The sequence below is a fragment of the Salmo trutta genome, chromosome 30 (assembly GCF_901001165.1).
Source record: "Salmo trutta chromosome 30, fSalTru1.1, whole genome shotgun sequence".
NCBI lineage: Eukaryota > Metazoa > Chordata > Actinopteri > Salmoniformes > Salmonidae > Salmo > Salmo trutta.
The window spans coordinates 32,226,383-32,249,710 of NC_042986.1; the positions used below are offsets into that span (position 1 = coordinate 32,226,383).

The 23,328-nt window shown below is 43.8% G+C and overlaps 1 protein-coding gene across 2 annotated transcripts in view; it reads left to right on the top strand.

Moving 5' to 3' along the window:
- The window catches only part of opn7b (opsin 7, group member b), a 115,869-nt gene that overhangs the window by 80,594 nt on the left and 11,947 nt on the right, over nucleotides 1–23,328 (top strand). For both annotated transcript variants that reach the window (XM_029723874.1, XM_029723876.1), the window contains exons 2-4: nucleotides 21,822–21,927; nucleotides 22,200–22,362; nucleotides 22,775–22,902. In XM_029723874.1, the coding sequence (XP_029579734.1) occupies nucleotides 21,822–21,927; nucleotides 22,200–22,362; nucleotides 22,775–22,902 (397 nt within the window). The remainder of the gene's footprint in view (nucleotides 1–21,821; nucleotides 21,928–22,199; nucleotides 22,363–22,774; nucleotides 22,903–23,328) is intronic.

Sequence of the window (23,328 nt, forward strand, 5' to 3'; positions counted from 1 at the left end):
ATATTGTCAGGGTAGACTTTCCTGCCCATCTCAATTCAGCAAATATATAGAATCATAGGCCCCTAACAGAAAAAAACACATGATTTCAAATGAGGAAAATCCTATGATTTCACAAGTGAAAATGTCACGTTTTGCACATGTGAAATTCTTACTCGTACATGTGGAATTTTATTTTCCCATGTGAAAACGAATTTGCACTTTGGAAAAAGCATTGTTGAAATTCTGTATCCCCATGTTGTAATTTTTTCTCCATTTGAGGTCATGTTTTCACATGTGCTCAAATCTGTAGTTTCATGGCATTACATGGAGACATTTTGCATCCCCAGGTAGTCACATCTATTTCACATGTTTTCATGTGTAGTTTAATGTTATCACAATTTTGCTTTTACATGTTGTCACGTTATCACGTTAATTTCACATAAAATCCCATGTGATCACGTGCCAATAATGAGAAAAACATTGAGAAAATTGAGTGCTTGAACGAAACCCAAAGTGGGTTTTTGCTTGGCTGTTGTCTTTGTCTGTTGAGACAATGAGGGAGATATTTACATTTACATTTACGTCATTTAGCAGACGCTCTTATCCAGAGCGACTTACAAATTGGTGCATTCACCTTATGATATCCAGTGGAACAACCACTTTACAATAGTACATCTATATCTTTTTTTGGGGGGGGGGGGGTTAGAAGGATTACTTTATCCTATCTCAGGTATTCCTTAAAGAGGTGGGGTTTCAGGTGTCTCCGGAAGGTGGTGATTGACTCCGCTGTCCTGGCGTCGTGAAGGAGCTTGTTCCACCATTGGGGTGCCAGAGCAGCGAACAGTTTTGACTGGGCTGAGCGGGAACTGTGCTTCCGCAGAGGTAGGGGGGCCAGCAGGCCAGAGGTGGATGAACGCAGTGCCCTTGTTTGGGTGTAGGCCCTGATCAGAGCCTGAAGGTACGGAGGTGCCGTTCCCCTCACAGCTCCGTAGGCAAGCACCATGGTCTTGTAGCAGATGCGAGCTTCAACTGGAAGCCAGTGGAGTGTGTGGAGGAGCGGGGTGACGTGAGAGAACTTGGGAAGGTTGAACACCAGATGGGCTGCGGCGTTCTGGATGAGTTGTAGGGGTTTAATGGCACAGGCAGGGAGCCCCGCCAACAGGGAGTTGCAGTAATCCAGACGGGAGATGACAAGTGCCTGGATTAGGACCTGCGCCGCTTCCTGTGTAAGGCAGGGTCGTACTCTGCGAATGTTGTATAGCATGAACCTACAGGATCGGGTCACCGCCTTGATGTTAGCGGAGAATGACAGGGTGTTGTCCAGGGTCACGCTGAGGCTCTTAGCACTCTGGGAGGAGGACACAATGGAGTTGTCCACCGTGATGGCGAGATCATGGAAAGGGCAGTCCTTCCCCGGGAGGAAGAGCAGCTCCGTCTTGCCGAGGTTCAGCTTGAGGTGGTGATCCGTTATCCACACTGATATGTCTGCCAGACATGCAGAGATGCGATTCGCCACCTGGTTATCAGAAGGGTGAAAGGAGAAGATATCAAATATATCCTCTGAGCGTCACACACACACACACACGCACGCACACACAGACACATATTGCATTGAGGGGGAGAAATGGCATATATAGCTTTTGAAGCATTACATTTTTGCTTTTAATTTGTCTTGGTTTTTGTTTGCCTGAAACCTGGACAAGTTTAAAGCTTTAATATTATTAGTTAAGCTGGTTTGAAAACATCTGATCGTTGCATAACTGCCTGCAGTGCTTTGTCTGCAGAGGCATTTCCCATCTAGAGAGAGAGAGAGAGAGAGAGAGAGAGAGAGAGAGAGAGAGAGAGAGAGAGAGAGAGAGAGAGAGAGAGAGAGGAAGAGGAAGAGAGGGAGAGAGAGGGAGAGAGAGAGACAGACAGAGAGAGAGAGAGAGAGTGAGAGAGAGAGAGAGAGAGAGAGAGAGAGAAAGAGATGGAGATAGAGAGAGAGAGACAAAGAGAGAGAGACAAAGAGAGAGAGACAAAGAGAGAGAGAGACAGAGAAAGAGAAAGAGAGAGAGAGAGAGAGGGAGAGATAGAGATCGAAATAGAGAGAGAGAGGGGAGAGAGAGAGAGAGAGAGAGAGATAGACAGACAGAGAGAGAGAGAGAGATAGAAATAGAGAGAGAGAGAGATGGAGATAGAAGTAGAGAGCGAGAGAGAAAGGGAGAGAGAGGTTGAAAGAGAGAGAATTGGGTCGCTTTCCAGTGGTAATGAAAATGCAGAAGAGAGGGAGAGAGAGGGAGAGAGAGAGACAGACAGACAGAGATAGAAATAGAGATAGAAATAGAGAGAGAGGGGGAGAGAGAGGGAGAGAGAGCGAGAGATAGAGATAGAAATAAAGAGAGAGAGTGAGAGAGAGAGAGAGAGAGAGAGAGAGAGACAGAGAGAGAGAGAGAGAGAGAAAGGGGATGGGTAAAACAATTACGGAGGGATATGCAGAGGAGTCAGGGAAATAAGGGATTTGCATCCCAGCAGAGAGAGAAATGTGGGTATAGGGAAGGAGGGACGGGAGGAGAGGAGAGAGCAGGAAAGAGAGATGATGACGTCCCGGCAGCAGTCTTAAGATGTTTTCTCTCTGTCATCTCTCAGAGAAACATGTCCTGTTTACATATTCATGCTTATTATTAGAATGGGGCTTCTCTCTCTTATTATGGGAATAGGGCTTCTCTCTCTCTCTTTCTGCACCTCTCTCTCTCTCTCTCTCTCTCTCTCTCTCTCTCTGTCTCTCTCTCTCTCTCTTTCTCTTTCTCTGTCTCTCTCTCTCTCTCTCTTGATCCCTTGCTTAATCTCTCTCTCTATACATCCATCTCTCTCTCTCTAGAATATTTTTTATACAGCCCCTATTGTCTTTTAGAGTCTTTGGTTTGGCTGAGCATTAGCGCAATGAGAGTTTTGACATTTAAATGGTGCTTGTATTTTTCTCCAATACAAGATCTTTTCCCATTAGCCGAGGCTCAGCTTTCAATGAGTGAAGAATCATGATTTGCTAATTTTGAGTCTTTGGGTTGAGGGTACTTCAGGGACACTCAAAATTATCAATATCAATAATTCACAAACTTTTGTAACAATGGAAAATATGTATTGGACACATATGAAAGCATGCATATACACACATACTTACTCAAATTAACACTCACATCACACACTTGTACTCAGTAAGACTTAATGCACACATGTATGTGTATGTGAATGTATCACAGTGTGTGTGCAAGCATGCATGTGTGTGAGCGATGAGAGAGTAAGAGTGAGAATGATAGACTTCAAATAATTTCACCATGATTCATCCAACTGCCTGTCCGATGTAATGCACATTCATACAGTACAAGCTGTCAGGGTCATTGAGGGAGAGGGGAGAGGGGAGAGGGATGAGGGAAAGGGAGTGGGTGAGGGGTGTGGGAAAGGGGAGAGCAGTGAGGGAAAGGGGAGAGGGGTGAGAGAAAAGGGAGAGGGGTGAGGGAGAGAGGAGAAGGAAAGGGAAAGGGGTGAGGGAAATCGGAGAGGGGTGAGGGGAATGGGAGAGGGAGAGGGGATATGGAGAGGGGTGAGGGAAAGGGGAGAGGGGCGAGGGAGAGGAGAGAGTGAGAGAGGGATGGGTAAAGTAATGAAGGCGGGATGGAATAAAAGTGAGATAGAGAGGGATGATGACGTCCCAGCAGAGAGAGAGGGGTGTGTAAAGGGAAGGAGTGATGGGAGGAGAGAAGGAGAGAGGGATGATGACGTCCCAGCAGAGAGAGGGGTGTGTAAAGGGAAGAAGTGATGGGAGGAGAGAAGGAGAGAGGGATGAGGACGTCCCAGCAGAGAGAGAGGGATGGGTAAAGGGAAGGAGGGATGGTAGGAGAGGAGGAGAGATGGAGGATGACGTCCCAGCAGAGAGAGAGGGATGGGTAAAGGGAAGGAGGGATGGGAGGAGAGGTGGAGAGATGGAGGATGACATCCCAGCAGCAGTTTTAATATGTTTTCTATGTCATCTCTCAGAGAAACATGTCTGTCTCTCATTGCTCGCTCCCTCTTGATCCCTTGCTTAATCTCTCTCTCTCTCTCTCTCTCTATTCATCCATCCATCTCTCTCTCTCTCATTCTGCTCCCGCTCCCACACACCTTCATGTCAATGACCCAGTGCAGTCCTGTTTCAGTGCTTTCATTTTGGTAAGGACTTTCTTAATGACTTCTCATCGTCTAAATAAACGTTGGACTTTGTGGTTAGAGGGACTCTTCCAGTATTCCGTTCCGGCAGGAGTCCTGGGTAATATTTAATGTGCAGTTTAGGGCCATATAGCTGGGTCTGGCTTAATTCCTTATGCATTTAAACAGCCCAGTAATGGCTTGGTAAGTGTCTAATGTCGGTTATCTACCTCTCATAACCGGCTAGAAACAGACTTTTTCAGTATATGAGTGTGTGTGTGTGTGTAAACATTTTGATCCTGAGTGGAATATGTCATAAATGAGGACACAGGCTTCTGAGACATGCGGTACAAGGACAGGCACACGCACACATGCATGCACACACACCCCCACACCATTGATTTCCCACGCCTGCAGTAGCCCCTAGTCCTTGTGTTCTGTGTCCTTTTCTTCCCTCTAGACTTTTTAATGCTGAAGTTATAGCTTGACTTTGAATCTCTCTCTATCTTTCTCTCTCTCAACGTCTCCCTGTACCACCAGAGACAGAAGGAAAAAGCAGTAAGTCTCTACAACCTGTCATGACTGTCCTGTAAGGATCCAAATAGGTCAAATCAGCTTTGCAATAAATAATTTCAGCCAGACCACCTCTCACCCGCAGAGGGGGGAGAAGGGAGCTGGTGGGGGGTTGACAGTTCACACCCTGTTGTAAATCAAGGAGAGAACATCCCTCTCCAATGTTCACACAGGAATGTGCCTTTGTCTACACAGACATTTTCCTGACGGAACTCTAACCCGTTCGAACAAAATGTCTAATATAGAACGTGGGGAATGGGCAGAGGTGACCTAAAAGAACACTAATGTCATATGGGTTGTTATTTTGTGATAACATTAAACATGTTATAAAGGAAATATTGTAACTTGGAAAGTATACACACTATATGTATGAAGTCTCCGTCCTCTAGGTTGCACATGAAATATAAAAATGACGAAAGTGTTTTTGTTAAGAGAGGGATGTGATCTAAGAAACTATAAGAGGAAATTGTTTCATTAACTTTGTACAAGTAAGTAGTCACCGCGCCCTTGAATGAGGTCAAAGAGCGTGTCATCCTCACTAACCGTCCCTTTTGAATGAACTGTATGAAATGATGGGTTAAGAAATAACATATCAGACCAGAGAGATGTGAAGTTGCAGCTCACATCCAAAGTGGTTCGAACTCTGAAATCTTAATACGAGGCAGAGACGATGAAGTCACTTCCCGGACAACCACTGGTACGGCTGATTAGCTGTCCTAAGTAAAGTGTCTAGAAAAGAGAATTTAAGTGGGCCCACTCGACTACTTTTCTCAAATCACCGTAGTACGCTACTCTCATCACCCCACTGAGAACCATTGACACTGCTGGCTAGCCTATCTTCAAAGAATCATCTTCCAGAGCGAGTGGAAGTAGATTGAGCTCTGTAGTTCTGTTCAGGGCTACACGACAGGTCGCTGGATGCCGGGCGACGGCAGAGGAGAGCAACGGTAGAAGACAGGTGTGGACCCCTTTTGGACAATCAGAGCCTTACAAGCGTGCCCGGAAAGGACCAACCAACCCCTTTCCAAGAAGGTCTGGTTAGGAGAAATACAAGAAAAACCAAGGCAATTCCACGTAAATACATTCATGATTTCTTACTCCAAACGGGCGGCGGTATATGTGCAAAGTATACGATTACTGTAAGAATAGTTTCTAAATGTACCAAAGTATGTCTCTGCCCCCCATCTCTTTTGTAACAAACCGCCATAATGTGTCAGTCCACTAGGGTTCTGTTTCTAATGTATTAAGTGTGTATGTTTATCCTGTGTTACCATTTAGTTAGCAAGTAAATAAATAATTAAACCAATTTGTGGAGTATTGAATCATTTGTAAGACTGGGTTTTTTGCAGATGCAGGAGGTTACAACTGTTCAGAATGATGATATGATACGAGGTTATGATTAATGAGTTGACTGTTTATGGATGTAATAGGTATAGACCTTTAGAGTTTAATTCGGGAGATGGTAACTCTTTAACGCTCTCGTGGTGCCCCAAAATCCTAACGTGTTAGTTGTTACTGATTATTAATCAGGTAACAATTAAACACAGTCAGATGATTAGATACATAACAGTCATCAGATTAATGAAAGTAAAGTCACAACAAACCTCTTTTAGTCCATTTAGTTAGTTAGTTTAGTGAGTCAATTAGTCTGTACAGTAGAGCTATGTTGGTCCCCCTATATTAGTCCCCCTGTGTCCTGATGTGAGAAATTAGGTGTCTGAGCCGAGTGAGCCTGGGAAGTTTTGCATAATAAAGAGGGAGAGAGAATGGAGCAGAGAGCGAGTGAGAGAGAGAGAGATGTGGGGACTGTAGGGCAGAGACCGAGAGAGATATGGGGAGTGTGGGGAGTGTAGGGCAGAGACCGAGAGAGAGATAGATGTTGGTCAGAGAGATGTGGGGAGTGTGGGACAGAGAGCGAGTCAGAGAGATGTGGGGAGTGTGGGACAGAGAGCGAGTCAGAGAGATGTGGGGAGTGTGGGACAGAGAGCGAGTAAGAGAGATGTTAGGAGTGTGGGACAGAGAGCGAGTAAGAGATGTGGGGAGTGTGGGACAGAGAGCGAGTCAGAGAGTTGTGGGGAGTGTGGGACAGAGAGCGATTCAGAGAGATGTGGGGAGTGTGGGACAGAGAGCAATTCAGAGAGATGTGGGGAGTGTGGGACAGAGAGCGAGTAAGAGAGATGTGGGGAGTGTGGGACAGAGAGTGAGTCAGAGAAATGGGGAGTGTGGGTCAGAGAGCGAGTAAGAGAGATGTTAGGAGTGTGGGACAGAGAGCGAGTCAGAGAAATGGGGAGTGTGGGTCAGAGAGCGAGTAAGAGAGATGTTAGGAGTGTGGGACAGAGAGCGAGTAAGAGATGTGGGGAGTGTGGGACAGAGAGCGAGTCAGAGAGATGTGGGGAGTGTGGGACAGAGAGCGAGTCAGAGAATGTGGGGAGTGTGGGTCAGAGAGCGAGTAAGAGAGATGTTAGGAGTGTGGGACAGAGAGCGAGTAAGAGATGTGGGGAGTGTGGGACAGAGAGCGAGTCAGAGAGTTGTAGGGAGTGTGGGGCAGAGCGATTCAGAGAGATGTGGGGAGTGTGGGACAGAGAGCGATTCAGAGAGATGTGGGGAGTGTGGGACAGAGAGCAATTCAGAGAGATGTGGGGAGTGTGGGACAGAGAGCGAGTAAGAGAGATGTGGGGAGTGTGGGACAGAGAGTGAGTCAGAGAAATGGGGAGTGTGGGTCAGAGAGCGAGTAAGAGAGATGTTAGGAGTGTGGGACAGAGAGCGAGTCAGAGAAATGGGGAGTGTGGGTCAGAGAGCGAGTAAGAGAGATGTTAGGAGTGTGGGACAGAGAGCGAGTAAGAGATGTGGGGAGTGTGGGACAGAGAGCGAGTCAGAGAGATGTGGGGAGTGTGGGACAGAGAGCGAGTCAGAGAATGTGGGGAGTGTGGGTCAGAGAGCGAGTAAGAGAGATGTTAGGAGTGTGGGACAGAGAGCGAGTAAGAGATGTGGGGAGTGTGGGACAGAGAGCGAGTCAGAGAGTTGTAGGGAGTGTGGGGCAGAGCGATTCAGAGAGATGTGGGGAGTGTGGGACAGAGAGCGAGTCAGAGAGACAGATGCTGCAGACGTGTGTATTGTTTAAACCATCCTCCTGAATCTGTCTGTCTGTATCTCTGCCCACTCTCACAATCTGCACTGTCAGATCACCAAGCCCCTCAGATGGAAGGAAGGGATGAGGGAGGAATCAAGTGATGAGGGAAGAACAGAGACAGGAATGGTGGACTCGTGGTTGTATAAAGGCATAGAGGAGTAAAAGGGTGTTTTGGGAGTTTGGGAGGAGGAGGTAGGAAAGGAGGAAGAGGAGAGGAGGAGGGGGATAATTGAAGAGGAATGAGTGTTTTTTGGGGGAGAGTGGTGGAGAGCATTTTTGGAGAGGGTGAGAAGTAGGAGGAGGGAAAAGGGGAGGGACAAGGCATGTGATTACCGACTATCTATGAATATAACTTTTGGACTGTATGTATGCTCTGTGTGGATCTGTGTAATCTGAGGGAAATATGTGTCTCTAATATGGTCATAGATTGGGCAGGAGGTTAGGAAGTGCAGCTCAGTTTCCACCTCATTTGTTGGGCAGTGTGTACATAGCCTGTCTTCTCTTGAGAGCCAGGTCTGCCTACGGCAGCCTTTCTCAATAGCAAGGCTATGCTCACTGAGTCGGTACACAGTCAAAGCTTTTCTTAAGTTTGGGTCAGTCACAGTGTTCAGGTATTCTGCCACTGTGTACTCTCTGTTTAGGGCCAAACAGCATTCTAGTTTGCTCTGTTTTTTGTTAATTCTTTGCAATGGGTCAAGTAATAATCTTTTTGTTTTCTCATGATTTGGTTAGGTCTAATTGTGGCTCTGTGGGGTCTGTTTGTGTTTGTGAACAGAACCTCAGAACCAGCTTGCTTACGGGACTCTTCTCCAGGTTCATTTCTCTGTATTTGGTGGCTTTGTTAAGGAAGGTTTGGTAATCGCTTCCTTTTAGATGGTTGTAGAATTTAACGGCTCTTTTCTGGATTTTGACAATTAGCGGGTATCGGCCTAATTCTGCTCTGCATGCATTATTTGGTGTTCTACGCTCTGTCTCTGTCTCTGTCTCTCTCTCTCTCTCTCTCTCTCTCCCTGTCTCTCTCTCGCTGTCTCTCTCTCGCTGTCTCTCTCTCGCTGTCTCTGTCTCTGTCCCTCTCTCTCTCTCTCTCTCTCGCTCTCTCTCTCTTTATTTCTCTCTCTGTCTCCTCTCTCTCTGTCTCCTCTCTCTCTGTCTCTCTCTCCCTCTCTCTCGCTCTGTCTCTGTCTCTGTCTTTCTCTGGCTCTGTCTCTGTCTCTCTCTCTCGCTCTCTCCCTCTCTGGCTCTCTGTCCCTCTCTCTGTCTCTCTGTCACTATGACAGCAGAGCTTATAACACTGGGGTCATTTAAAACCATTAGCCTTCGCTCCACTGTTTAATTACAGGGTCTTTTTTTAACTTCTTCATTCACCCATTTAACATTAGAGGGAGAAGGGGGTGGAGAGGGAGAGGGGAGTGGATATAGATAGTGTGAGAGAGAGAGAAAGAGAGAGAGTAATTTTGTACAAAAAGCACATGGCCTCTGAAATGACATTGAACATGGTGTTTATGCGCGCTCCCATGTGCGTGTGTTAATCCCTGGTTTTAAGTTTCTGTTAGGGGAATGTTGTTGCTCATCTGAATCTCCACTTATGAGCTATTTACAGACTTCTGGCACTGGATTTAACTAGAGATGTTTCACCCCTGTAAACCATTCTCCCTTCTTCTCTATCTCAATCTCTTCCTTCAACACACGTTTGTCTCTGTCTCCTTTATTTTAGTCATTCTTTCTCTTCTTCCATCTTTCACTTCCTCTGTTTCCTCCCTCTATATCCCCCTATTGTCTCTCAATCCACTTTTTGTCAACCTCACTCTTTCTGTCACTCTCTTTATTTTCTCCTATTTATATATCCCCCTACTCACATTTATCTGACTCTTCTTCCTACCATCTATCTCTCCCTCTATCTCCATCTCTCCGCATCCCCTCTCTCTCCATCTCTCTCTCATTTCCTCTAACTCTCTCTCTCTCTTTATCCTATCTCTATTTTGGGCAGTTAATCTCTGTGCCTGTGGCTGTGTGGCTAGAGCAGGGAGAGAGAGACCCTTCATAACAATGTCTGAAATCAGAGCGACAGAGAGCTTCATCCTGGGGTGGAGGTTACCATGATTCTCTCTGTCCCAGCTAAAAACATCTGGGGGATTAACTGAGCTTTACAAACACAAAGACGCACTCTCTCTCTCTCTCTCTCTCTCACACACACACACACACACACACACACACACACACACACACACACACACACACACACACACACACACACACACACACACACACACACACACACACACACTCAACACAGAGTCTAAAAGAGGTTGTCCTCATTCCCGTCCCTCTTTGATGACTGACCTATGTTGCCTTAATGTACAGTATATCTGCAAGAATAGGATAGACTGGATGGATGCTCCATCCTGATCTCTGATAGGCTAGGTGGAATGTTGTCATATTGGTCTGATCTCTTCTTTCAGAGTCTAATGTTCCACTCATTTTATTTTACTGAGATATTTCACTCTGTAATTGTGTGGAACATTGTGCTGGATATTGCTGTCAAAACACAGGCGAATCATTCTCCAGCCCCAGCTCTAATAAGGGCAGTAGCTACTTTCCGTCCTGTCAGAACAGTTTGGCTGTGGCTCCTCTAGGGCTGTGATGATACCAGTATCGCAGTGTTTTTTTCCATGGCAAAAATGAAAACACGAAGCAGTCCGAACTCTTTGGTCCTATAAAAACCTGCTGTATGTAAAAAAATGGTGTGCTACAGCTTGGAAAGTAAATACATGTGATTCTGGATGACATCATAATGATGTTTGCTTCCAACATTAGGGCTGTTTTCCTAAAGAAGATCTGCATCGTGTTTTGTTTCCTTGCCACGACAATTAACAATTTGCCATCTTCTCCAGATATAAACCTATTTACCAAAAAATTACTCGCTCTCTCCCTTTATTTTTATCCACTAACTGAAACTGGATGTGGAATTTCAAAGGTGGAATAGCTTACCCCTATCCTTAGTTGGGAGAATTCCATTGTCACAAGGGTCGTCGAAAGGGGACCAAGGCGCAGCGTGTAAAGTGCTCATATTTCCTTTATTAATGAAAACACTTGAACCAAAATAACAATAACAACAGCCAACAGTTCCGTGAGGTACACTGACAAAACAGAAAACAACTACCCACAAAACCCAAAGGAAAAACAGGCTGCCTAAATATGGCTTCCAATCAGAGACAACGATAGACACCTGCCTCTGATTGGAAACCATACCCAGCCAAAACATAGAAAAACAAAACATAGAAATAGAAATCTAGAAAAAGCCCACATATAAACAGAAAACCCAAAACCACCCAAAACAACTACCTGTCACGCCCTGACCGCTCTACTATGGAAAATGACCTCTTCCAAGGGTCAGGACGTGACAACAATGAGTAAAAATGAATACGCTTCCCAAGTTTCTATATCTTTTTCAGTCTCTCCTTGTTTCTACCATTCATTTTAATATGATTGGTAATATTACCCGAACACATTATTCTCACTGAATTATCTACTACTCTTTCTTCTCTCTTTATTTTTCTTTCCTTTATTAAAATGTTGTATGATATATTTCAATTATTTTTTCAACATTAAAAATAAATATTATTAGTCTGTTTTCATGCTTTTATGTAATTTCTTATCTATACAGCACATTCAGAAAGTATTCAGACCCCTTCACTTTTCCACATTTTGCTACGTTACAGCCTTATTCTAAAATTGATTAAATAAATAAAAATCCTCATCAATCTACACACAATACCCCATAATAACGAGGTGAAAACAGGTTTTAAGAAATGTTTGCAAATGTATTACAAATAAAAAACAGAAATACCTTATTTACATAAGTATTCAGACCCTTTGCTTTGACACTCGAGCTCAGGTGCATCCTGTTTCCATTGATCATCCTTGAAATGTTTTTACAACTTGATTGGAGTCCACCTGTGGTAAACTCAATTGATTGGACATAATTTGGAAAGGCGCACCCCTGACTGTATAAGGTCCAACAGTTGATAGTGCATGTCAGAGCAAAAACCAAGTCCTGAGGTCGAAGGAATTGTCCGTAGAGCGCCGAGACAGGATTGTGTTGAGGCACACATCTGGGGAAGGGTACCAAAACATTTATGCAGCATTGAAGGTCCCCAAGAACACAGTGTCCTCCATCATTCTTAAATAGAAGAAGTTTGGGACTACCAAGACTCTTCATAGAGCTGAGCAATCGAGGGAGAATGGCCTTGGTCAGGGAGGTGACCAAGAAATGTATGGTCACTCTGAAAGAGGTCCAGAGTACCTCTGTGGAGATGGGAGAACCTTCCAGAAGGACAAACCATCTCTGCAGCACTCCAACAATCAGGCCTTTGTGGTAGAGTGGCCAGACGGAAGCTACTCCTTGGTAAAAGGCACACAAAAGCACGCTTGGAGTTTGCCAAAAGACACCTAAAGGACTCTCAGACAATGATATACAAGATTCTCTAGGTGTGATGAAATCAAGATTGAACTCTTTGTCCTGAATGCCAAGCATCACGTCTGAAGGAAACCTGGCACTATCCCTACGCTGAAGCATGGTGGTGGCAGCATCATGCGGTGGGGATGTTTTTCAGGGACTGGGAGACTAGTCAGGATGGAGGAAAATATGAATGGAGCAAAGTACAGAGAGATCCTTGATGAAAACCTTCTCTAGAACGCTCAGGACCTCAGACTGCGGTGAAGGTTCACCTTTCAACAGGACAACAACCCTAAGCACACAGCCAAGACATTGCAGGAGTGTCTTAGGGACAAGTCTCTGAATGTCCTTGAGTGGCCCAGCCAGAATATGGACTTGAATCTAATCAAAAATCTCTGGAGAGCCTTGAAAATAGATTTGCAGCGATGCTCCCAATCAAAACTGACAGAGTTTGAGAGGATCTGCAGAGAATAATGGGAGAAACTCACACATACAGATGTGCCAAGCTTGTAGTGTCATACCCAAGAAGACTTGAGGCTGATTTCGCTGCCAAAGGTGCTCCAACAAAGTACTGGGTAAAGGGTCTGAATACTTTTGTAAATGTGATATTTCCATTTTTTAAAGTCTAGGGGTCTGAATACTTTACAAATGCGCTGTATAATTACATAAAATATATTTTAGATTTTAGATTCTTCAAAGTAGCCACCCTATTCCTTGATTACAGCCTTACACACTCTTGTCATTAGCTCAATGCTGAGTAATGCATTTATCACAGCCTTGAAGGAGTTCCAACATATGCTGAGCACTTGTTGGCTGCTTTTCCTTGACTCTGCAGTCCAACTTATCCCAAACAATCTCAATTGGGTTGAGGTTGGGTGATTGTGAAGACCAGGTCATCTGATGTAGCACTCAATCACTCTCCTTCTTGGTCAAATAGCCCTTACACAGCCTGGAGGTGTGTTGAGTCATTGTCCTGTTGAAAAACAAATGATAGTCCCACTAAGCGCAAACCAGATGGGATGGCAGATCACTGCAGTGTGCCTTGACTTCTAAATAAATCACAGACAGTGTCACCAGCAAAGCACCCCAACAGCATCACACCTCCTCCTCCATGCTACACAGCGCGTACCACACATACGGAGATCATCCGTTCACCTACTCTGCATCTCACAAAGACACAGCGGTTGGAACCAAAAATCTTAAAGAACTCAGACCAAAGGACAGATTTCCACCGGTCTAATGTTCATTGCTCATGTTTTTTGGCCCAAGCAAGTCTCTTCTTATTATTGGTGTCCTTTAGTAGTGGTTTCTTTGCAGCAATTCGACCATGAAGGTCTGATTCATGCAGTCTCCTCTGAACAGTTGATGTTGAGATGTGTCTGTTACTTGAACTCTGTAAAGCATTTATTTGGGCTGCAATTCCTGAGGCTGGTAACTCTAATGAACTTATCTTCTGCAGCAGAGGTAACTCTGGGTCTTCCTTTCCTGTGGCGGTCCCCATGAGAGCCAGTTTCATCATAGCGCTTGATGGTTTTTGTGACTGCTCATGAAGTAACTTTCCGCATTGACTGACCTTCATGTCTGAAAGTGATGATGGACTGTTTCTCTTTGCTTGTTCGAGCTGTTCTTTCCATAATATGGACTTAGCCCTATTTGGTAAAAGACCATCTTCTGTATACCAACCCTACCATGTCACAACCAACTGATTGGTTGAAACGCATGACGAAGGAAAGAAATTCATCAAATTAACTTTTTACAAGGCACACCTGTTATTTGAAATACATTACTGCCTCATAATACATTACTACCTCATTAAGCTGTTTGAGAGAATGCCAAGAGTGTGCAAAGCTGTCATCAAGGCAAAGTGTGGCTACTTTGAAGAATCTCAAATATGAAATATATTTTGATTTGTTTAACACTTTTTTGGTTACTACATGATTCCATATGTGTTATATATGTGTATATATATATGTTAAAATGTATATATGTATATGTGATGGGATGTTTATGTGATGGACAATATGGACAGCATATGGATAGACTATGTAGTATATCTGAAGAGCAGTATATGTACAACAATAGTTAAATAGGATAGGCCTAGACTAGAATACAGTTTATACATACATATGAAGTGGGTAAAACGGTATGTAAACGTTATTAAAGTGACCAGTGTTCCATGACTATGTACATAGGGCAGCAGCCTCTAAGTTGCATGGTGGAGTAACCGGGTTGTAGTTGGCTACTGACAGTGACTAAAGTTCAGGGCAGGGTACTGTGGTGGTGACTACAGTCTGATGGCCATGAGATGGAAGCTGTTTTTCAGTCTCTCGGTCCCAGTTTTAATGCACCTGTACTGACCTCACCTTCTGGATGGTTACGGGGTGAACAGGCCGTGGCTCGGGTGGCTGAGGTCCTTGATGATCTTCTTGGCCTTCCTGTTACACCAGGTGCTGTAGTTGTCCGGAGGGCAGACAGTGTGCTCCCGGTGATGCGTTGGGCAGACCGCACCACCCTCTGGAGAGCCCTGCATCTGCAGAAGATGCAGTTGCCGAATCAGTGGGTGATAGAGTGTCCTGTCTAGCATCCTGTAGACAGGAAGCTCTCTCAATGGTGCTTCTAAATAGATGTTCCTAAATCCATATATATATATATATATATATATATATATATATATATATATATATATATATATATATATAAGTGGATTTAGCATATATATATATATATTCATATAGGGAATCATTAGTTGCAGAGTAGCGTACTCTATTCATATGGGGAATCATTAGTTGCAGAGTAGCGTACTCTATTCATATGGGGAATCATTAGTTACAGAGTAGCGTACTCTATTCATATAGGGAATCATTAGTTACAGAGTAGCGTACCCTATTCATATGGGGAATCATTAGTTGCAGAGTAGCGTACTCTATTCATATAGGGAATCATTAGTTACAGAGTAGCGTACTCTATTCATATAGGGAATCATTAGTTACAGAGTAGCGTACTCTATTCATATAGGGAATCATTAGTTACAGAGTAGCGTACTCTATTCATATAGGGAATCATCAGTTACAGAGTAGCGTACTCTATTCATATGGGGAATCATTAGTCGCAGAGTAGCGTACTCTATTCATATAGGGAATCATTAGTTGCAGAGTAGCGTACTCTATTCATATAGGGAATCATTAGTTACAGAGTAGCGTACTCTATTCATATAGGGAATCATTAGTTGCAGAGTAGCGTACTCTATTCATATAGGGAATCATTAGTTGCAGAGTAGCGTACTCTATTCATATGGGGAATCATTAGTTGCAGAGTAGCGTACTCTATTCATATAGGGAATCATTAGTTGCAGAGTAGCGTACTCTATTCATATAGGGAATCATTAGTTGCAGAGTAGCGTACTCTATTCGTCTGGGGAATCATTAGTTGCAGAGTAGCGTACTCTATTCATATAGGGAAACATTAGTTGCAGAGTAGCGTATTCTATTCATCTGGGGAATTATTACTTATAGAGTGGCGTACTCTACTTGTCTGGGGCATCATTGGTTATTGAGTAGCGTACTCTATTGGTCGTTGAGAGTGCTCCCATCCACGCTGCACTGAAATCACTCTATTCCTATTGTTTCACATTCTCTGGTAATTACACTATAATACAATCTCAGTGACTCTAAAGACATACTCTGAGTGTACAAAACATTAAGAACACCTTCCTAATATTGAGTGTCGCAGTTCTTCACGCAAACCGGTGCACCTGGAACCTACTACTGTACCATAACCTGTTCAAAGACACTTCAATATTTTATCTTGCCTATTCACCCTCTGAATGGCACAAATACACAATGCATGTCTCAATTGTCTCAAGGCAGTTGACAAGTGACATCTGTAAGGGATCATAGTGTTCATCTGGATTCACCTCGTCAGTCTATGTCATGGAAAGAGCAGGTGTTCCTAATGTTTTGTACACTCATTGTATACACACACAAGTACACACGGAGACACGTACATACACCTTGGCGAATGAATACACAGACTTGCATACAAACACTAACAGTTAATAACTTTCTGTAACTCTTTCTCTTGCACATGCTCTGTCTGGTCCATTTCTCTCTCTCTCTTTTTTCTGTCTCGTCAAAACACACAAACGCCTCAGGCTGCATGTCCATGTTTCAATGATTCAACAACATTTCGCTGTTTTACCTGCAGCTCATTCCAGAAAAATAGTCATGAAAGACTTAATAGTTCGCTCCAAGGAGTTACAAAAACATAGCCTAGTGTTGAGAGAGGTGACCCAGCGAACAGAGGGTTACTAGTTCAAATCCCTGATGGGAAATATCTGGTGGGAAGTGAGCTGGCAAACAGAGGGTTGCTGGTATTTTTCCTTATCAATCTACACACAACACCCCATAATGACAAGGAAAACAAGATTTTTTGCAAATGTTTTACAAATAAAAACTGAAATATCACAGTTAAATAAGTATTCAGACCCTTTACTCAGTACTTTGTTGAAGCACCTTTGGCAGCAACTACGGCCTTGAGTCTTCTTGGGTATGATACTAGACACACCTGTATTTGGGGAGTTTCTCCAATTCTTCTCTGCAGATCCTCTCAAGCTCTGTCAGATTGGATGGGGAGCGTCGGTGCACAGCTATTTTCAGGTCTCTCCAAAGATTTATGATCGGGTTAAAGCCCAGGCTCTGGCTGGGACAGGTTCTTGCTCACCTCCCTGATCAAGGCCCTTCTCCCCCGATTGTTCAGTTTGGCTGAGCGGCCAGCTCTATGAAGAGTCTTGGTGGATCCAAACTTCTTCCATTTAAGAATGATGGAATCCACTGTGTTCTTGGGACCTTCAATGCTGCAGACATGTTTTGTTACCCTTCCCCAGATCTGTACCTCAACAGAATCCTGTCTCGGAGCTCAATGGACAACCAATGGCTTGGTTTTTGCTCTGACATGTACTGCCAACAGTGGGACCTTATATAGATAGGTGTGTGCCTTTCCAAATCATGTCCAATCAATTGTATTTAGCACAGTTGGACTCCAATCAAGTTGTAGAGACATCTCAAGGATGATCAATGGAAACAGGATGCACCTGAGATCAATTTTGAGTCTCATAGCAAAGGGTCTGAATACTTATGTAAATACGGTATTTCAGTTTTTTATTTGTAATACATTTGCACAAATTTCAAAAAAACTGTTTTTGCTTTGTCATGATGTGGTATTGTGTGTAGATTGATGAGGGAAACTTGTCATTTAATCCATTAATCCATTAAAATAAGCCTGTAACGTAACAAAATGCAATAAAAGGGAAGGGGTCTGAATACTTTCCAAATGCACTGTATGTGTGTCTTTCGGAGGGGTTAAAAGCGGAAGTCAAATTTCGGGTTGGACCTTGTGTGTAATTGACTAATAAAGTGATCTTAATCTGTCTGTGTGAGTGAGTTGGTTTTAATGACTCTATGTGTGCATGTAAGCATTGTGTTGATGGAAGTGTGAGTACGCTGTGGTTTTTGCTCATGACCTTTGTCAGTTGATTGAATTTGTTGCCTTTGTTGTCACTCACAGCAGTAACATACATTATATACTGTATGTGTACATTATGAATTCAAAGCATGTTCACGTGTCGGCCTTGTAACGTTTGCGTAGTTTATATGTGCAGTCACAAGGAATGGATGGAGGAGAAATATTGCATCTCATTTCAAGGAGTGTTGTTTTCACTATAACCCCCATAAAGATGCATGGAATTGTGAATCGTCTGAGAATAAGAACATCACGCTATCTCTTTGAGTTAACTCTCCCAGCTCTACTATCTCTTTGAGTTAACTCTCCCAGCTCTACTATCTCTTTGAGTTAACTCTCCCAGCTCTACTATCTCTTTGAGTTAACTCTCCCAGCTCTACTATCTCTTTGAGTTAACTCTCCCAGCTCTAGGTGTGAACTGAAGAGGAGATGGCTTCCCTGCAAACACATTCCTCAATGCTTTCTATTTCGATGAATGTTCCATTTAAATGTTCATCATCTAGTGTCATGATACAGTATGAAGTTTGGTGTAATGACCAGCTTTGAGGCAAAAAGGCTGTGTTGTTCATAATGGATGGCTTGTCACATTGTATTTCAATAATGGATGGCATCGATTACCATTATAGTCCTTCAATTTAAAAAGAGCTAGACATTACTTATTTAATTGTGGACTGTGTGTGGCTACATAATCACATTAAGCTCTCTTTAAACAAATTAGATTAGTGAACTCTTCACACATCAGCACCCTGGACCTCCCAATTCAATCACAACCAAGTCAAACCAGCAGTGAACGTTACAGCGGGGATACCTCAGGCATACCAGAGTAGCAACACGCGCGGCTGCATATGCTTGCAACTGTTGGGCGGCTCCTGTGTTGTACTCCGACATGGCATGTCATATCTAATAAGATAAGTCCAGCCCATCCTTTTCTTTCCTATAGGTTACTGTTCCAGGGGAAATTGATTTAGTGTGGGGTACACACACACGCACGTAAATATACAATGAATGCAACGCTTTTTTTCTCAGCTCACCAACCCACGTCCAATTTCCTCAGGCATGGAAGAGGGGGAGGAACTGTGAGAGGAAATAGAGCGTTGTGTCTCAGGGGGCTGGTGGTGAAACCTACAGTATGTTGTTTTATATTGAAAAGAGAAAGAGGTGATAGGGTAACCACAGAAGCTGACAGACCCTGCACTGATGCCTCCTGTGTTCATTTCACGGTCTGTTTTGTTATTACTTTAGTTTAAAGCAGATAAAGAAGAAAAGATGGAGGAACAGGGTGAATGTTAATAACCTTTTACTGCAGTGGGTTAAATTATGATCACACAGAGTGTTTCTTGGTAGTCTTAAACAAATCTACTTTGAAACAAAAGTATACACCTCACACACATGGTTATGGCTTAAAAAAAGAAGACACCTGTACCATGTCAGATATAGAGATGAAATGTATTCAATTTTGCTTTTGCATCCCAATATTATTATATACAATGCAATATAATAAATATAATAAAACCGTTTGACATGGAAACACCATCTTTTCACAGTAATAAATAAATATGTGATTGATTATTAAATTATGAAAAATATTTATAACATTCCACCCATGAGGCCACTAGGTCATTTGACTGCAGGAAAGGGCTACACAGGCCATCAAAGCCTTTGTGAGAAGCTGCCCATTTTCTTGTGAATGATAACATAAACAGCAATGTATTCTAGAGGTACTTATTCCATGTTGATGTACACTCTTTGAAAAAAAGGGTTCTATCGGGGTTATTTGGCTGTCCCCATAGGAGAACCTTTTTGTTTCCAGGTAGAACCATTTTGGGTTCCATGTAGAACCCTCTGTGGAAAGGGTTCTAGATGGAACCCAAAGGGTTCCTACACAACACGTGTAGACCTTACAGTGAACTGCTTACTTACAAGCTCTTAACCAACGATGCAATTTTAAGAAAATGCCTAAAAAATTTAAATAAAAAAGGAAGAGACAATAAAAACGAATAATTAAAGAGCAGCAGTGAATAACAATAGTGGGGCAATAAACAGGGGGTACCAGTATAGAGTCAATGTGTCAATGTGCGGGGAACCGGTGTCGAGGTAATTGAGATAATTATGTACATGCAGGTAATGTTGTTAAAGTGGCTTTGCATAGATAATAACAGAAAGTAGCAGCAGTGTGGGGGTGGGGTGCAAATAGTCTGGGTAGCCATTTGATTAGCTGTTCAGGAGTCTTATGACTTGGGGGTAGAAGCTGTTTAGAAGCCTCTTGGCCCTAGACTTGGTGCTCCGGTACCGCTTGCCATGTGGTAGCAGAGAGAACAGTTTATGACTAGGGTGGCTGGAGTCTTTGACGATTTTTAGGGCCTTCCTCTGACACCACCTGGTATAGAGGTCCTAGATGGCAGGAATCTTGGTCCCAGTAATGTACTGGGCTGTATGCACTACCCTCTGTGGTGCCTTGCGGTCGGAGGCCAAGCTATTGCCATACCAGGCAGTGATGCAACCAGTCAGGATGCTCTCGATTGTGCAGCTGTAAAATCTTTTGAGGATCTGAGGACCCATGCCAAATCTTTTCAGTCTCCTAAGGGGGAATAAGTTCTGTCATGCCCTCTTCAAGACTGTCTTGGTGTGCTTGGACCATGTTAGTTTGTTGTTGATGTGGACGCCAAGGAACTTGAGTCTCTCAACCTGCTCCACTCTAGCCCCGTCGATGAGAATGGGGGTGTGCTTGGTCCTCTTTTTCCTATAGTCCACAATCATCTCCTTTGTCTTGATCCTGTTGAGGGAGAGGTTGTTGTCCTTGCACCACACAGCCTGACCTCCTCCCTATAGGCTGTCTCATCGTTGTCAGTGATCAGGCCTACCACTGTTGTGTTATCAGCAAACTTAATGATGGTGTTGGAGTTGTGCCCGGCCATGCAGTCATGAGTGAACAGGGTGTACTGCCGGGGAATGAGCACGCACCCCTGAAGGACCCCTGTATTGAGGATCAGTGTGGCGGATGTGTTGTTACCTACAATTACCACCTGGGGGCGGCCAGTCAGGAAGTACAGGATCCAGTTGCAGAGGGAGCTGTTTAGTCCCAGGGTCCTTAGCTTAGTGATGAGCTTTGAGGGCACTATGGTGTTGAAAGCTGAGCTGTAGTCAATGAATAGCATTCTCACATAGGTGTTCCTTTTGTCCATGTGGGAAAGGGCAGTGTGAAGTGCAATAGAGATCGCGTCATCTGTGGATCTGTAGGTGCGATATGCAAATTGGAGTGGGTCTAGGGTTTCTTGGATAATGGTGCTGATGTGAGCCATGACCAGCCTTTCAAAGCATTTCATGGCTGCAGACGTGAGTGCTATGGGTCGGTAGTCATTTAGGCACGTTTCCTTAGTGTTCTTGGGCACAGGGACTATGGTGGTCTGCTTGAAACATGTTGGAATTACAGACTCAGACAGGGAGAGGTTGAAAATGTCAGTGAAGACACTTGCCAGTTGGTCAGCGCGTATTCGGAGTACACGTCCTGGTAATGCGTCTGGCCCAGCGGCCTTCCATGTTGTGGAAGTAAACTGCTTACTTTTTCTCATTGACTACATTTTCAATGTAAATAGCTCATTGGATTGTGGTTGTAATACAGTGACATTCAAAGTCAGTAGTAGGCAGTAAAAGTCAGTGGCTGTTATTGTAGCTTGTTGTCTTATCTAAGGCCTTATCTGGCTGGAATTAGTCCCTCTCTGAGTTTACATGTGTCTGTGCCTGGGTGGGTGGGTGGGTGCGTGCGTGCGTTTTTTGCGAGTCCGGTTGTAATGATATGTTGTGCAACATGTCTTGGCTTTGGCCCCTGGATAGGGGTATAAAGTGAACTTCTGAACAAGGACCAGAGGCTTTGTCACACAGCAGAACTAATTTAACCCCATTACTCTCCTCCCTTGTATGTATCTGACACCACAAATAAAGCGCTCTCTCTCTCTCTCTCTCTCTCTCTCTCTCTCTCTCTCTCTCTCTCTCTCTCTCTCTCTCTAGATGGGAAATGCCTCTGAAACATCTTTGTTCGCTGACACATCTTCGTTCCTTTCTACCATCTCTAAAGAACATGACATCCTCATGGGGACCATCTATGCCATATTTGGTGAGTCTTTCTCCTGGTGTGTTTACCAGCTTTCACAACACTGGGGTTCATAGTTGTGCTCCGAGTTCAGTTGTGGAAAAATTACTTGAAAGATACACAAAGATACAATTCTTAGAAGAGGGATTGCAAAACAATGCCTTTCATTTCATTGCTTTTGTCCACTATTGGCAGTGTTTCATCTTGATTTACTGGATGCCTTGAAGCTCTCTACGGTATGTGCACTCTGCCATTTTACTTTTCAGTCTTGTTAAAACTCTAATTGTGTGTCTCAGGTGTTTTCTCACTGGTGGGGAATGGGATATTGCTGTTTGTGGCCTACCGGAAGAAGTCCTCCCTGAAGCCGACTGAGTTCTTTGTTATAAACCTCTCCGTCAGCGACCTCGGAATGACCATCTCTCTCTTCCCCATGGCCATCTCATCAGCCTTCGCACACAAGTGAGTGTCCACACGCCTTTACCATCCACTCTTCTGCTCATCAACCCTTACTTCTCCCATCCCCTTCCCCTTCCAAATCAAATCAAATCTCCCTCCATTCTTGAGGTTATTTAGTGTATGTGTGCTGCTGTGTTTTCTTATGCCCTCACACATGTAGACAGACAGGTAGACCGAGAGAGAATATAAAAACGTGAAATAAAAAGGTCACCTGTGAGACAAAACAGTTTTAATAGTCATAAAAATCTATATCCACTCTCTCTTGTACTCCATCCAGGTAGTGTCAGCCATGTGGGGCCTCTGGCCTCAGACACTAAAAAAGTGAGAGAAATGGTCTCTGAATATCTATCGGATAAATGACTAGTCTCTCTCTCTCTCTCTCTCTCTCTCTCTCTCTCTCTCTCTCTCTCTCCAGGTGGCTGTTCAGTGATGTTACATGTATGAGTTATGCCTTCTGTGGGGTTTTGTTTGGACTAGCCAGTCTCACCAACCTCACAGTGTTGTCATCTGTGTGCTGGCTTAAGGTCTGCTGTCCCAACTATGGTAAGACAATGTAAAACCTTGACCTCTAACCCTGATCCCTGATCTCTAACCATAACTTTGATCCCTAATATTGACTGACCCATACCCTCTAGCACACCTTTCAGTGAATTGGGATGGTTGGAGTTGGGACTGAAAAATAGACTCTGAAAATGTATTATCACTAACCTGTACACTGTCTTTCAGATTTGTACTTTCCTCCCAGACAGCCAAGCCTCAGGAACAGTTGTGGTAGGTTTGGAGGTAGGGAGGGATTAGGCCACATTGCCAGCATCTCTGAAGCTGGATAGACTAGCAGAGTGGAGGGCAACCAAGAGGTTAAGGGTCGTAAGTAAAAGGTTAGAGTTCCCTCAACTATTTGCTATTGTGCAAAAGATCAACTCCTCTCCGAAGTAGGAAGTAATTAACAGAGTTAAAGTGGAGAGGGGG